Here is a 17,174-nt window from a genome sequence, read left to right as displayed (position 1 = left end):
TCAGTCTGGGGATGTATCAGTCTGGGGATGTATCAGATTAGGGATGTATCAGTCTGGGGATGTATCAGATTAGGGATGTATCAGTCTGTGAATGTATATCAGTCTGGGGATGTATCAGTCTGGGGATGTATCAGATTAGGGTTGTATCAGTCTGGGAATGTATCAATCTCTGAATGTATCAGTCTGTGGATGTATCAGATTAGGGATGTATATCAGTCTGGGGATGTATCAGTCTGGGGATGTATCAGATTAGGGTTGTATCAGTCTGTGGATGTATCAGTCTGGGGATGTATCAGTCTGTGGATGTATCAGTCTGGGGATGTATCAGTCTGTGGATGTATCAGTCTGGGGATGTATCAGATTAGGGTTGTATCAGTCTGGGGATGTATCAATCTCTGAATGTATCAGTCTGTGGATGTATCAGATTAGGGATGTATCAGTCTGTGGATGTATCAGTCTGTGGATGTATCAGTCTGTGGATGTATCAGTCTGGGGATGTATCAGATTAGGGATGTATCAGTCTGTGGATGTATCAGTCTGGGGATGTATCAGATTAGGGTTGTATCAGTCTGGGGATGTATCAATCTCTGAATGTATCAGTCTGTGGATGTATCAGATTAGGGATGTATCAGTCTGTGGATGTATCAGTCTGGGGATGTATCAGTCTGTGGATGTATCAGTCTGGGGATGTATCAGATTAGGGATGTATCAGTCTGTGGATGTATCAGTCTGGGGATGTATCAGTCTGGGGATGTATCAGATTAGGGATGTATCAGTCTGGGGATGTATCAGATTAGGGATGTATCAGTCTGTGAATGTATATCAGTCTGGGGATGTATCAGTCTGGGGATGTATCAGATTAGGGTTGTATCAGTCTGGGAATGTATCAATCTCTGAATGTATCAGTCTGTGGATGTATCAGATTAGGGATGTATATCAGTCTGGGGATGTATCAGTCTGGGGATGTATCAGATTAGGGATGTATCAGTCTGTGGATGTATCTGTCTGTGGATGTATCAGTCTGGGGATGTATCAATCTCTGAATGTATCAGTCTGGGGATGTATCAGTCTGTGGATGTATCAGTCTGGGGATGTATCAATCTCTGAATGTATCAGTCTGGGGATGTATCAGTCTGGGGATGTATCAGTCTGTGGATGTATCAGTCTGTGGATGTATCAGTCTGTGGATGTATCAGTCTGGGGATGTATCAGTCTGTGGATGTATCTGTCTGTGGATGTATCTGTCTGTGGATGTATCAGATTAGGGATGTATATCAGTCTGTGGATGTATCTGTCTGTGGATGTATCAGATTAGGGATGTATATCAGTCTGTGGATGTATCAGTCTGTGGATGTATCAGTCTGGGGATGTATCAGATTAGGGATGTATCAGTCTGTGGATGTATCTGTCTGTGGATGTATCAGATTAGGGATGTATCAGATTAGGGATGTATCAGTCTGTGGATGTATCTGTCTGTGGATATATCAGTCTGTGGATGTATCAGTCTGTGGATGTATCAGATTAGGGATGTATCAGATTAGGGATGTATCAGTCTGTGGATGTATCTGTCTGTGGATGTATCAGTCTGTGGATGTATCAGATTAGGGATGTATATCAGTCTGGGGATGTATCAATCTCTGAATGTATCAGTCTGGGGATGTATCAGTCTGGGGATGTATCAGTCTGGGGATGTATCTGTCTGTGGATGTATCAGATTAGGGATGTATATCAGTCTGTGGATGTATCTGTCTGTGGATGTATCAGATTAGGGATGTATATCAGTCTGTGGATGTATCAGTCTGTGGATGTATCAGATTAGGGATGTATATCAGTCTGGGGATGTATCAGTCTGGGGATGTATCTGTCTGTGGATGTATCAGATTAGGGATGTATATCAGTCTGTGGATGTATCTGTCTGTGGATGTATCAGATTAGGGATGTATATCAATCTCTGAATGTATCAGTCTGTGGATGTATCAGATTAGGGATGTATATCAGTCTGGGGATGTATCAGTCTGGGGATGTATCAGATTAGGGATGTATCAGTCTGTGGATGTATCTGTCTGTGGATGTATCAGTCTGGGGATGTATCAATCTCTGAATGTATCAGTCTGGGGATGTATCAGTCTGTGGATGTATCAGTCTGGGGATGTATCAATCTCTGAATGTATCAGTCTGGGGATGTATCAGTCTGGGGATGTATCAGTCTGTGGATGTATCAGTCTGTGGATGTATCAGTCTGTGGATGTATCAGTCTGGGGATGTATCAGTCTGTGGATGTATCTGTCTGTGGATGTATCTGTCTGTGGATGTATCAGATTAGGGATGTATATCAGTCTGTGGATGTATCTGTCTGTGGATGTATCAGATTAGGGATGTATATCAGTCTGTGGATGTATCAGTCTGTGGATGTATCAGTCTGGGGATGTATCAGATTAGGGATGTATCAGTCTGTGGATGTATCTGTCTGTGGATGTATCAGATTAGGGATGTATCAGATTAGGGATGTATCAGTCTGTGGATGTATCTGTCTGTGGATATATCAGTCTGTGGATGTATCAGTCTGTGGATGTATCAGATTAGGGATGTATCAGATTAGGGATGTATCAGTCTGTGGATGTATCTGTCTGTGGATGTATCAGTCTGTGGATGTATCAGATTAGGGATGTATATCAGTCTGGGGATGTATCAATCTCTGAATGTATCAGTCTGGGGATGTATCAGTCTGGGGATGTATCAGTCTGTGGATGTATCAGTCTGGGGATGTATCAGATTAGGGATGTATATCAGTCTGGGGATGTATCAATCTCTGAATGTATCAGTCTGGGGATGTATCAGATTAGGGATGTATCAGTCTGGGGATGTATCTGTCTGTGGATGTATCAGATTAGGGATGTATATCAGTCTGGGGATGTATCAATCTCTGAATGTATCAGTCTGGGGATGTATCAGATTAGGGATGTATATCAGTCTGGGGATGTAGCAATCTCTGAATGTATCAGTCTGTGGATGTATCAGAATAGGGATGTATCAGTCTGTGGATGTATCAGAATAGGGATGTATCAGTCTGGGGATGTATCAGATTAGGGTTGTATCAGTCTGTGGATGTATCAATCTCTGAATGTATCAGTCTGTGGATGTATCAGATTAGGGATGTATCAGTCTGTGGATGTATCAGATTAGGGATGTATATCAGTCTGTGGATGTATCAATCTCTGAATGTATCAGTCTGTGGATGTATCAGATTAGGGATGTATATCAGTCTGGGGATGTAGCAATCTCTGAATGTATCAGTCTGTGGATGTATATCAGTCTGTGGATGTATCAGTCTGTGAATGTATCAGTCTGTGGATGTATCAGTCTGTGAATGTATCAGATCTGCTCCTGTTGTGTCACTTGCCCCTTCCTTAGTAATAGATGTGCTGTGTGTGGAGGGCAGGGGAAGTCTCTGGTAGATCTCTGTGATCAATCAGTGGATCCTGCTCTGCTGGCATCTCTCACTGCCCCTCTCCTGTGATGTAAGGCGTATTCTGCATTGAGAAGACACACCAGCAGCTCACACACATCCTCCTCACCTCCAGTCCTGCTGGAAGCAGAGGAAGGCAGGCTGGAGCACTGAGCACTGACTACTGTACATTGCTGCTGCCAGCTTCACCCTCTGCCATGTCTCCCTTCCTCCTAGCCTTACTGACTCTACCAGGATTATTATTACCTCTGGCCAAGGTGCTGACCCTGGGAGCTGGAGCAGGTAAGGAACCTTCCTTTCTTCACTCCAACTTGAGAAGTTCTCCCTGGAGGTCCTTGTCAGATCTCTGCAGCTTGTGGATGTGCTGCTGGGGCTACATTGTCTGTGCTGCTGGCCAGGCACTGAGGATGGGAAAGTGCAGGATGTGCAGGAATCAGGGGGCTCTGTGTGCTCTGGGGGGCTGCAGGAGACATGGATGTGCATTCAGGGTTTGGGGGGAAACAATCCCAATACCCCATAATCTGCTATCATTGTGCGGTCACCTGCTTGTGTCTATGGCTGTGCCTGCATCTCTGCTATCACAGGCTTCCCATGGAGATGGGAGCAATGGGCAGTGCAAGGAATGGAAGCTAAATAACTGGAGGAAATAAACTTCTTCTATTCTTGCCAGTAATTGTGTGGGATTAAAGGATAGGGATTCTCCTAGGAAAACCAATGGGATCGATAGCTGTCAACACTCCGGCCACAGACAGCCGGAGTCCTCTAATCACTGTAGGAAGTTTGGGGTTGTGTTACCCTCCATATATACTGGGACATGGAGGACAGCAGTCAGGGGCTTCTCTCTGGCTGTCAGTGCTGCCTGGAGTCAGTTCTTCTGATTAATGCTGGGTCTGATGTGCAGAAATGAGTCTTAAAGGGGGAATGCATGCATGTGTGATGTGCTCGTTAATGACATATGCGTCACCTTATGGTACAGCACGTGAAGGTAGATATCTGGGTCTCATACGTTGGGGTTTATGACTCCCTGCAGTAATGATGAAATGACTAAACATTGCAGGTGTAAAGATATGGAACAATAGGTGTCATGCTAGAAACAAGGCACATGGTGAGCAGATTCCAATGGAATGGATCAGAGGCAGTTGTGGCATCCGAGATGGAGAGATTCATGGCCTCCTCATTGGTGTTGACCATTGTCCATGATGAGTTCTCGTCACCCTGCACCAGATGGTATTTGGCTTTTAGTGGAGACATAATTATATTTGTGTCATTAATGGTCCCAGAACGTTCTTGGTCCAAGATGATTTTCCAAGGTGATTTGTACAAATGTCTTCCTGAGGAGCTTCTAGGTTCCTTTCCCTTCCACCATTTGGCCAAAAATGAGTTCATATCTCCTTGTTCGTTAAAGTTGGCCAAATCCTAAAGTCCATGAATATCTCCCCGGAGAAGAAGACATCGTCCGTTATGAATTTCCACCTGTTTGCAGAAACTTTTTCCGGTCATTTATTAGCTGATTAAGGAGGACGGTGGGCGCGCTGTATTCTGGGGGGGCGGAGGAGCGCAGGTGGGCTTCGTCTCCATAACGAGTCTATATTACATCTACAGACGGGAGGTTTGGCCTAAGATTAATGAGTCCTTAGGAGTCATATGGCACTTTGAAAAATTTGCTCTTCAGACTTGGCGTTTTCTTTCAGGGGTTGTGATCTTTGCATTGCAATGAGTTTGTGAACAGAATGTCAATGGAAATGTATTCAAAAGACCCAGACATCTCAATACCTCCACATTGGGGATGAATGACCCTATGTTCTAGCCTGGATCTTCTCCCTGCAGTCATGACGAGTGCTTTTTTTAAAATATATAATATGGGTCCAATAATGATTCTTGAATGTAATAAATTGGAACATCATTTTCCATTTTTTAAAGGAAAAACATTGTTTTTTTATAGTATTAAAATGCTATTGAATGGCTCAAAAGCAACAACAAAAATGCCTGGATCATGTACTGATTTTTTTTTTCTATCACGTTTATTAATGCTATGTATAATGGTAATAATAAGTGTCAATGTGATGATCCAAAAACTCTATTTTACTATAATAGACTCATGATAGAAATCTATCTATCTATCTATCTATCTATCTATCTATCTATCTATCTATCTATATATCTATAGACTGTATGTATATATATATATATATATATATATATATATATATATAGGGCAATAGTACAATTTAGCACTTTTTTCTCATTTCCTTTCAATTTTCACAGTCAAAGATTTCTTATTGATTACATAAGATATAAATAATGGGATTCATGATTATATTTCAGAAAATAATGTTCTTAATTTTCTAAGAACCTATAGAAATATATCGATATCCAGCATTAAATTCTATTTTTAGATTTTGGTTACATGTTATAAATGATAATTAATGATGTTTTTCCAGCACCTGTCTAATTGGATATTATAGTGAATTGCTCATGTACTGGTTTGAGTGCAGTTGCTGTTCTGATTCCCACCACCAGGGGGAGCTTATCTCATGACTCCGGCTTTAGACTGTATGAGTAGATGAGAGGGAAGAGATAGAAGGTCTTAATGACAGGAGGCAGTTTAACCCCCTGTCTGCTGCTTGCTGGGTTGTGGTTTTCACTGGCTGGCAGAGCAAATATTATTAAAGAGGCAATAAAAGCCACGCCAAGACAGTAGTAATGTTAATTAGTGCATGAAATGAGGAAGGCGCCGTCCTAAATGTCCCAGCAGAGAGCGCGTCCTACTGTACTGATCACCCTCATGTAAAATATTCACTTCTTATGGTAAATTATATCCTAAGCGCATAATAAGGATCATGGAATAGGAAAGATGGAAAGGTCTACTGTGAAAAGACAGATGAAAAAGAAGAAACCTGCTGTTCATGGTATGGGGGTCTTATATACCAAACCGTGTGTGAATTACTGCTGAGATAGGTGGGAAGATATGAGACAGATAGAGAGATAGATATAGATAGAGAGAGATAAAAGATAGATATAGATAGATAGATAGATAGATAATAGATAGATAATAGATAGATAGATAGATAGATAGATAGATAGAAGAGAGAATAGATAGATAGATAATAGATAGATAGATATATAGATAGATAGATAGATAGATAGATAGATAGATAGCTAGATAGATAGATAGATAGATAGATAATAGATAGATAGATAGATAGATAATAGATAGATAGATAATAGATAGATAGATAGATAGATAGATAGATAGATAGATAGATAGATAGATAATAGATAGATAGATAATAGATAGATAGATAATAGATAGATAGATAATAGATAGATAGATAGATAGATAGATAGATAGATAGATAGATGGATGGATAATAGATAGATAGATAGATAGATAGATAGATAGATAGATAGATAATAGATAGATAGATAGATAATAGATAGATAATAGATAGATAGATAGATAGATAATAGATAGATAATAGATAGATAGATAGATAGATAGATAGATAGATAGATAGATAGATGATAGATAGATAGATAATAGATAGATAGATAGATAGATAGATCGATAATAGATAGATAATAGATAGATAGATAGATAGATAGATAGATAGATAGATAGATAGATAGATAGATAGATCGATAATAGATAGATAATAGATAGATAGATAGATAGATAGATAGATGATAGATAGATAGATAGATAGATAGATAATAGATAGATAATAGATAATAGATAGATAATAGATAGATAGATAGATAGATGATAGATAGATAATAGATAGATACTAGATAATATATAGATAGATAATGATAGATAGATAATAGATGATAGATAGGAATAGTATCTCATTCCGAGATTACAGAAAGAGTTTTGTACCTTATGTAATTTGTGATTAGGTTCTGTACATATAATGATTGGCAGTTGTGACAAATCAATAATTAAAGAGGCAGCAAAATTGCCAACATTTGTATGTAATAACATAGTCATCCCGCTAGAGGGAGCTGTACATATTTCTTCCTGCATACTCATGGAGGCACAGACAGTATTGTCTTCCTCTCTCACACACAGTAAATATCTGCTACTGTTCTCTCTAAATGATTAAGTCACAAATAATTAAAAAAAATGTTTTCTTTTCCCTTTAAATGATGTAGGCACAGCTAGTTCCACTTCACCTTCTTTCAGAGTAAATGGAGAAGGAAAATTGTAGTTTCCTATTGCTCGGTATAAATGATATAGGCAGGTATAATTGTGCTCCTGGACTGTTTCTGCAAATGATGAACACACTGATAATACCGCTTCTTTCTTTCTTTGCACAGATAGTACTGATTCCTTGTCTTTCTAAAATATAACGTTTGCACATGTAATAATTTTACCTGCATCACCTGTAAACATTGTAATTTAGTCATACACAGCACTGCTTCTCTAATGCTCCATAAATAATATAGGCACAGATAGTACTGCTTCCTTGCCTTTCTCATACATAATGTTGACACACGTAGTAATTATACAATATAAACATTGTAGTTTAGGCATAGACTGTACTTTCTGCTTCTCTAACCCTCTAAAAATAATATAGGCACAGATAGTACTGCTTCCTTGTTTTTCTCATACATAACGTTTGCACGTTTAGTAATTTTACCTGTATCACCTGTGAACATTGAAATTCAGTCATACACAGTAATGCTTCTCTAATGCTCCATAAATAATATAGGCACAGATAGTACTGCTTCCTTGCTTTTCTCATACATTATGTCGGCACATGTAGTAATTATACAATGTAAACATTGCAGTTTAGGCATAGATAGTACTGCTTCTCTAAAGCTTTGTAAATAATATAGGCACAGATAGTACTGCTTCCTTGTCTTTCTCATACATAACATTGGCACATGTAGTAATTGTAGTACTTATACCTGTATCACCAGTGAACTTTGAAATTTGGTCATACACAGTACTGCTTCTCTAATGCTCCATAAATAATATAGGCACAGATAGTACTGCTTCCTTGTCTTTCTCATACATTATGTTGACACATGTAGTAATTATACAATATAAACATTGTAGTTTAGGCATAGACTGTACTGTTTCTCTAACGCACAGAAAGTACTGTATATTTATCTCTCCCAATAAATAATAAAGGTATACGTAGAACTTTGTACCTGTATTACTTGTAAACACTGTACTGTAGGTGCAGAGAGCACTGCTTATTTTTTATCTTTCTGTAGATTATGAAGGCACAGGTAGGTCTGCCCTCTGTATTTCCTCGTCAATACCATAAGCATGGAAAGTATTAGTTTTGTATTTCACCCTGTAAATAATGTAGGCACAGGTAGTGCTCGTAACCTGTATCACTTGAAAACACTGTACTATAGGCACAGATAGTACTGCTTGTCTTTCCCTCTGTGAACATTATGTAGGCACTGGTAGAACTGTCCCCCTGTATTCCCTGTACATACTGTCAGCACAGATAGTACTACTTTTCTTTCGCTCCCTGTAGGATATCTGCATTAGACACAGACAGTACTGTCTCCCTGCCTCTGTACACAGATAGTACGTAATCCTTGTGATTATTTTGATCATTTTCTAAGCACAGCAGTAAAGGAGTTGTCTCATCCAAGATAATATCTTCTAAAATTCAGCTCCCTGAGAAATCAGGTGGTCACCCGATCTCAGCTCCACATGCACACCGTTGGAATTGCAGGGGAAAGCAACAGTCAGCCAAATATTTAATGGTGACCTTTCACATAAACATTCGCACTTCTAATATAATGATGGTTTAAGTCAGCCAGTATGGGAGCCGCACATATAGAGCAGAACTCCGTTGAGGTTTATAGAGGAGGACCAAAATATTGGTGGAAGTGGCAGATATCAGATACCAACCAAATTGGTATTGAAAAAAAAATGTCTTTAACCCCTTCATGACCCAGCCTATTTTGACCTTAAAGACCTTGCCGTTTTTTGCAATTCTGACCAGTGTCCCTTTATGAGGTAATAACTCAGGAACGCTTCAACGGATCCTAGCGGTTCTGAGACTGTTTTTTCGTGACATATTGGGCTTCATGTTAGTGGTAAATTTAGGTCAATAAATTCTGCGTTTATTTGTGATAAAAACGGAAATTTGGCGAAAATTTTGAAAATTTCGCAATTTTCACATTTTGAATTTTTATTCTGTTAAACCAGAGAGATATGTGACACAAAATAGTTAATAAATAACATTTCCCACATGTTTACTTTACATCAGCACAATTTTGGAAACAAAATTTTTTTTTGTTAGGAAGTTATAAGGGTTAAAATTTGACCAGCGATTTGTCATTTTTACAACGAAATTTAAAAAACCATTTTTTTAGGGACCACCTCACATTTGAAGTCAGTTTGAGGGGTCTATATGGCTGAAAATACCCAAAAGTGACACCATTCTAAAAACTGCACCCCTCAAGGTACTCAAAACCACATTCAAGAAGTTTATTAACCCTTCAGGTGCTTCACAGCAGCAGAAGCAACATGGAAGGAAAAAATGAACATTTAACTTTTTAGTCACAAAAATTATCTTTTAGCAACAATTTTTTTATTTTCCCAATGGTAAAAGGAGAAACTGAACCACGAAAGTTGTTGTCCAATTTGTCCTGAGTACGCTGATACCTCATATGTGGGGGTAAACCACTGTTTGGGCGCACAGCAGGGCTTAGAAGGGAAGGAGCGCCATTTGACTTTTTGAATCAAAAATTGGCTCCACTCTTTAGCGGACACCATGTCACGTTTGGAGAGCCCCCGTGTGCCTAAAAATTGGAGCTCCCCCACAAGTGACCCCATTTTGGAAACTAGACGCCCCAAGGAACTTATCTAGATGCATAGTGAGCACTTTGAACCCCCAGGTGCTTCACAAATTCTTTTAGCCTCAATTTTTTCATTTTCACATGGGCAACAGGATAAAATGGATCCTAAAATGTGTTGGGCAATTTCTCCTGAGTACACCAATACCTCACATGTGGGGGTAAACCACTGTTTGGGCACATGGTAAGGCTCGGAAGGGAAGGAGCGCCATTTGACTTTTTGAATGAAAAATTATTTCCATCGTTAGCGGACACCATGTCGCGCTTGGAGAGCTCCTGTGTGCCTAAACATTGGCGCTCCCCCACAAGTGACCCCATTTTGGAAACTAGACCCCCCAAGGAACTTATATAGATGCCTAGTGAGCACTTTAAACCCTCAGGTGCTTCACAAATTGATCTGTAAAAATGAAAAAGTACTTTTTTTTCACAAAAAAATTCTTTTCGCCTCAATTTTTTCATTCTCACATGGGCAGTAGGGTAAAATGGATCATAAAATTTGTTGGGCAATTTCTCCCGAGTACGTCGATACCTCATATGTGGGGGTAAACCACTGTTTGGGCACTCGGCAGGGCTCGGAAGGGAAGGCGCGCCATTTGACTTTTTGAATGGAAAATTAGCTCCAATTGTTAGCGGACACCATGTTGCGTTTGGAGAGCCCCTGTGTGCCTAAACATTGGAGCTCCCCCACAAGTGACCCCATTGGAAACTAGACCCCCCAAGGAACTTATCTAGATGCATATTGAGAACTTTAAACCCCCAGGTGCTTCACAGAAGTTTATAACGCAGAGCCATGAAAATAAAAAATAATTTTTCTTTCCTCAAAAATGATTTTTTAGCCTGGAATTTCCTATTTTGCCAATGATAATAGTAGAAATTGGACCCCAAATATTGTTGTCCTGTTTGTCCTGAGTACGCAGATACCCCATATGTGGGGGTAAACCACTGTTTGGGCGCACGGCAGGGCTCGGAAGGGATGGCACGCCATTTGGCTTTTTAAATGGAAAATTAGCTCCAATCATTAGCGGACACCATGTCACGTTTGGAGAGCCCCTGTGTGCCTAAACATTGGAGATTCCCCAGAAATGACACCATTTTGGAAACTAGACCCCCAAAGGAACTAATCTAGATGTGTGGTGAGGACTTTGAACCCCCAAGTGCTTCACAGAAGTTTATAACGCAGAGCCATGAAAAAAAATAAAAAATTATTTTCTCAAAAATGATCTTTTAGCCTGCAATTTTTTATTTTCCCAAGGGTAACAGGAGAAATTTGACCCCAAAAGTTGTTGTCCAGTTTCTCCTGAGTACGATGATACCCCATATGTGGGGGTAAATCACTGTTTGGGCACATGCCGGGGCTCGGAAGTGAAGTAGTGACGTTTTGAAATGCAGACTTTGATGGAATGCTCTGTGGGCGTCACGTTCCGTTTGCAGAGCCCCTGATGTGGCTTAACAGTAGAAACCCCCCACAAGTGACCCCATTTTGGAAACTAAACCCCCAAAGGAACTTATCTAGATGTGTGGTAAGCACTTTGAACCCCCAAGTGCTTCATAGAAGTTTATAATGCAGAGCCGTGAAAATAATAAATAAGTTTTCTTTCCTCAAAAATAATTATTTAGCCCAGAATTTTTTATTTTCCCAAGGGCTACAGAAGAAATTGGACCCCAAAAGTTGTTGTCCAGTTTCTCCTGAGTACGCTGATACCCCATATGTGGGAGTAAACCACTGTTTGGGCACATGCCGAGGCTCAGAAGTGAAGTAGTGACGTTTTGAAATGCAGACTTTGATGGAATGCTCTGTGGGCGTCACGTTGCGTTTGCAGAGCCCCTGATGTGGCTTAACAGTAGAAACCCCCCACAAGTGACCGCATTTTGGAAACTAGACCCCGAAAGGAACTTATCTAGATGTGTGGTGAGCACTTTGAACCCCCAAGCGCTTCATAGAAGTTTATAATGCAGAGCTGTGAAAATAATAAATACGTTTTCTTTCCTCAAAAATAATTATTTAGCCCAGAATTTTTTAATTTTCCCAAGGGTAACAGGAGAAATTTGACCCCAATATTTGTTGTCCAGTTTCTCCTGAGTACGGTGATACCCCATATGTGGGGGTAAACTACTGTTTGGGCACATGCCGGGGCTTGGAATTGAAGTAGTGACATTTTGAAATGCAGACTTTGATGGAATGCTCTGCGGGCGTCACGTTGCGTTTGCAGAGCCCCTGATGTGCCTAAACAGTAGAAACCCCCCACAAGTGACCCCATTTTGGAAACTAGACCCCGAAAGGAACTTATCTAGATGTGTGGTGAGCACTTTGAACCCCCAAGTGCTTCATAGAAGTTTATAATGCAGAGCCGTGAAAATAATAAATACGTTTTCTTTCCTCAAAAATAATTATTTAGCCCAGAATTTTTTTATTTTCCCAAGGGTTACAGGAGAAATTGGACCCCAATATTTGTTGTCCAGTTTCTCCTGAGTACGCTGATACCCCATGAGTGGGGGTAAACCACTGTTTGGGCACACGTCGGGGCTCAGAAGGGAAGTAGTGACTTTTGAAATGCAGACTTTGATGGAATGCTCTGCGGGTGTCACGTTGCGTTTGCAGAGCCCCTGGTGTGCCTAAACAGTAGAAACCCCCACAAGTGACCCCATTTTAGAAATTAGACCCCCCAAGGAACTTATCTAGATATGTGGTGAGCACTTTGAACCCCCAAGTAATTCACAGACGTTTACAACGCAGAGCCGTGAAAATAAAAAATCATTTTTCTTTCCTCAAAAATTATGTTTTAGCAAGCATTTTTTTTGATTCACAAGGGTAACAGGAGAAATTGGACCCCAGTAATTGTTGCGCAGTTTCTCCTGAGTATGCTGGTACCCCATATGTGGGGGTAAACCACTGTTTGGGCACACGTCAGGGCTCGGAAGTGAGGGAGCACCATTTGACTTTTTGAATACGAGATTGGCTGGAATCAATGGTGGCGCCATGTTGCGTTTGGAGACCCCTGATGTGCCTAAACAGTGGTAACCCCTCAATTCTACCTCCAACACTAACCCAAACACACCCCTAACCCTAATCCCAACTGTAGCCATAACCCTAATCACAACCCTAACCGCAACACACCCCTAACCACAACCCTAACCCCAACACACCCCTAACCCTAACCACAACCCTAATTCCAACCCTAACCCTAAGGCTATGTGCCCACGTTGCGGATTCGTGTGAGATATTTTCGCACCATTTTTGAAAAATCCGCGGGTAAAAGGCACTGCGTTTTACCTGCGGATTTTCCGCGGATTTCCAGTGTTTTTTGTGCGGATTTCACCTGCGGATTCCTATTGAGGAACAGGTGTAAAACACTGCGGAATCCGCACAAAGAATTGACATGCTGCGGAAAATACAACGCAGCGTTTCCGCGCGGTATTTTCCGCACCATGGGCACAGCGGATTTGGTTTTTCATATGTTTACATGGTACTGTAAACCTGATTGAACACTGCTGCGGATCCGCAGCCAAATCCGCACCGTGTGCACATAGCCTAATTCTAAAGGTATGTGCACACGCTGCGGAAAACGCTGCGGATCCGCAGCAGTTTCCCATGAGTTTACAGTTCAATGTAAACCTACGGGAAACAAAAATCGCTGTGCCCATGCTGCGGAAAAACTGCACGGAAACGCAGCGGTTTACATTCCGCAGCATGTCACTTCTTTGTGCGGATTCCGCAGTGGTTTTACAACTGCTCAAATAGAAAATCGCAGTTGTAAAACCGCAGTGAAATGCGCAGAAAAACCGCGGTAAATCCGCCATAAATCCGCAGCGGTTTAGCACTGCGGATTTATCAAATCCGCAGCGGAAAAATCCGCAGAGGACCAGAATACGTGTGCACATACCGAAACCCTAACCCTAGCCCTAACCCTAACCCTACCCCTAACCCTACCCCTAACCCTACCCCTAACCCTACCCCTACCCCTACCCCTAGCCCTAACCCTAACCCTAACCCTACCCCTAACCCTACCCCTAACCCTAACCCTAACCCTAACCCTATTCTAACATTAGTGGAAAAAAAAAATTTCTTTATTTTTTTATTGTCCCTACCTATGGGGGTGACAAAGGGGGGGGGTCATTTATTATTTTTTTTATTTTGATCACTGAGATATAATCTATCTCAGTGATCAAAATGCACTTTGGAACGAATCTGCCGGCCGGCAGATTCGGCGGGCGCACTGCGCATGCGCCCGCCATTTTGGAAGATGGCGGCGCCCAGGGAGAAGACGGACGGGACCCCGGCTGGATCGGTAAGTATGATGGGGTGGGGGGGGACCACAGGGGGGGGGATCGGAGCACGGGGGGGAATCGGAGTGCGGCAGGGGTGGAACGGAGCGCGGGGGGCGTGGAACGGAGCACGGGGGGGCTGGAATGGAGCACGGGGGGGTGGAACGGAGCACCGGGGGGGGGTGGATCGGAGTGCAGGGGGGGTGATTGGAGCACGGGGGGGTGATTGGAGCACGGGGGGAGCGGACAAGAGCACGGGGGGAGCGGAGCACTGGACGGAGGGGAGCCGGAGCAGTGTACCGGCCAGATCGGAGGGCTGGGGGGGCGATCGGTGGGGTGGGGTGGGGGCACACTAGTATTTCCAGCCATGGCCGATGATATTTCAGCATCGGCCATGGCTGGATTGTAATATTTCACCCGTTATAATAGGTGAAATATTACAAATCGCTCTGATTGGCAGTTTCACTTTCAACAGCCAATCAGAGCTTTCGTAGCCACGAGGGGGTGAAGCCACCCCCCCTGGGCTAAACTACCACTCCCCCTGTCCCTGCAGATCGGGTGAAATGGGAGTTAACCCTTTCACCCGATCTGCAGGGACGCGATCTTTCCATGACGCCGCATAGGCGTCATGGGTCGGAATGGCACCGACTTTCATGACGCCTACGTGGCGTCATGGGTCGGGAAGGGGTTAACCCCTTCACCACCTTGGGTTTTTCCATAACTTTTTAAAAATTTTCCGTCAATATGGCCATATGAGGGTTTGTATTTTGCGAGACGAGTTGTACTTTTGAATAGCACCATTGATTTTACTATATACTGTACTGGAAAATGGGAATAAATTCCAAGTGCTGTGAAATTGCAAAAAAGTGCAATTCCACAAATGTTTTTTTTTTTTAGCATGTTCACTAAATGCTAAAACTAACCTGCCATTATGATTCTCCAGGTCACGATGAGTTTGTAGATACCAAACATGTATAGGTTCTTTTTTATTTAAGTGGTAAAAAAAAATCCAAAGTTTGTCAAAATCAGATCAGCCTGCACCAAAGAGGGGGAGGCGACCTATGACGTATATATATGTCATAGGTTGTCAAGGAGTTAATTGTTCTAACTTCACGAGCTTCATATAACAGAGAGCCTATATATAATATACCCCTATACGTTTAGCAACAATGATAAATACATGATCACAAGTATAATGTATGGAGCATATTTACTAAAAAACCATAATGATAACCACACACCGACGCGCGTTTGTCAAGGTGTATATTGTATGCATCCTTAGATGTTGCACATTAACGTTTTTTTGTACTTATTAATATTTACAATTGACATAGATACTTGTGCTCAGAATCTGATTCCCCTACCAATTTAAGTCCGCATTTATGTTTTGTATTCCACCTGATATTTTTTAATATATATGATATCATGATATACATTTTTAAAATGTATTAATAAAATTAAGGCTTGGTTCCCATTGCGTTAATGGGAAAGCGCTAACGGACAGCGTTGCACGGCGAAATTAACGGCGTGCAACGCGTCCGTTAGCGCGCCCAATCACGGCAATGGGAACGCGCAGCACTAGCGCGTGCCATGTTCGGCACGTGCTAGCGACGCGCCGGTGTTTCCTGGCACGCCGCGGATGCTGCTTGCAGCGTCCGAGGCACGCCTGCGGTCCGTTCCCCACTCTCGCAGATCGGGGATCTGCGAGAGCGGGGACGTTACCGCGACCCCGGGACGCGGCCACATTAAAAACATTGCGTTAGCGCAACCCGCTAGCGCTAGCGCTAAACGGGTTGCACTAACGCAATGTGACCCTAGCCTAATATTTTTTTTTATTTCCTGCAGGTGTATTATATTATTTTTGTAGGAATATATAGAGCTTCGTACAACATGGAAACAATAAGCTGGAGTTAATAGAGAATTCTTAAAACAAACCTTCCGATTTCTTATGAAAGCAGAATGAAAATCTGGGGAGCAATAAAAGGTCTTTAAAATCTTAAATATCCCGACCTTTTAATTGAATATTGCGTGTAATTGTTCCATCGCCTATAGTTTAAGCACATCGCTTTATTCTATGGCTTTTATTAAATGCCCCCATTGAGGTTCTTCTCTTTTTCTCTTGGCTAGATGCAATACCCTGAACTCATTTGCAGAAAGTGAACGTTGTATCACCAAAAAGACAGACTTCCACAATTAAAACCGATACACTAACAACTTATAATTTGCTAGCAGCTCCTCTCACACAATGCATAGGCCGTTTGCTCTACAAATTACCATTTTTGATATATCTGACCTTAAATAGACCATCTGCCTGCAAGAGCCGAGCGCTCTGAATTACTGTACTTAGTCTAAACGCTTCCAAAGATTTCAGCAGCAGGATCACTTCCAAATGTAACAAAGGAACATGTTGTGTAACACTTAAGCTTTTATTGTACTGTCTGCAAATTACACGGGGTCTGCTAATTGCTCAACATGTTTGCATATTTTAGACAAACACTCATTCAGGTAATATTAACACAAATTAGCGCTAATTAAATTGTTATTGGCAGTTTTAATGAAATTTTGGATGTAGTAACAGTTTTTTTGTCCCCACCTAGAAAACCTGCTCAGCGAC

The 17,174-nt window shown here is 41.6% G+C and overlaps 1 protein-coding gene across 1 annotated transcript in view; it reads left to right on the top strand.

Annotated features, from left to right (window-relative positions):
* The first annotated feature begins 3,531 nt into the window (after positions 1 to 3,531).
* The window catches only part of LRP1B (LDL receptor related protein 1B), a 1,659,362-nt gene continuing 1,645,719 nt past the window's right edge, over positions 3,532 to 17,174 (top strand). The window contains exon 1 of the mRNA XM_069732880.1: positions 3,532 to 3,748. Within this exon, the coding sequence (XP_069588981.1) occupies positions 3,664 to 3,748 (85 nt within the window). The 5' untranslated portion in view covers positions 3,532 to 3,663. The remainder of the gene's footprint in view (positions 3,749 to 17,174) is intronic.

Source organism: Ranitomeya imitator, chromosome 7 (genome assembly GCF_032444005.1).
Source record: "Ranitomeya imitator isolate aRanImi1 chromosome 7, aRanImi1.pri, whole genome shotgun sequence".
Lineage (NCBI taxonomy): Eukaryota > Metazoa > Chordata > Amphibia > Anura > Dendrobatidae > Ranitomeya > Ranitomeya imitator.
The sequence above is the reverse complement of the archived record's forward strand: the minus strand, read 5'-3'. Positions and strand labels throughout refer to the sequence as shown.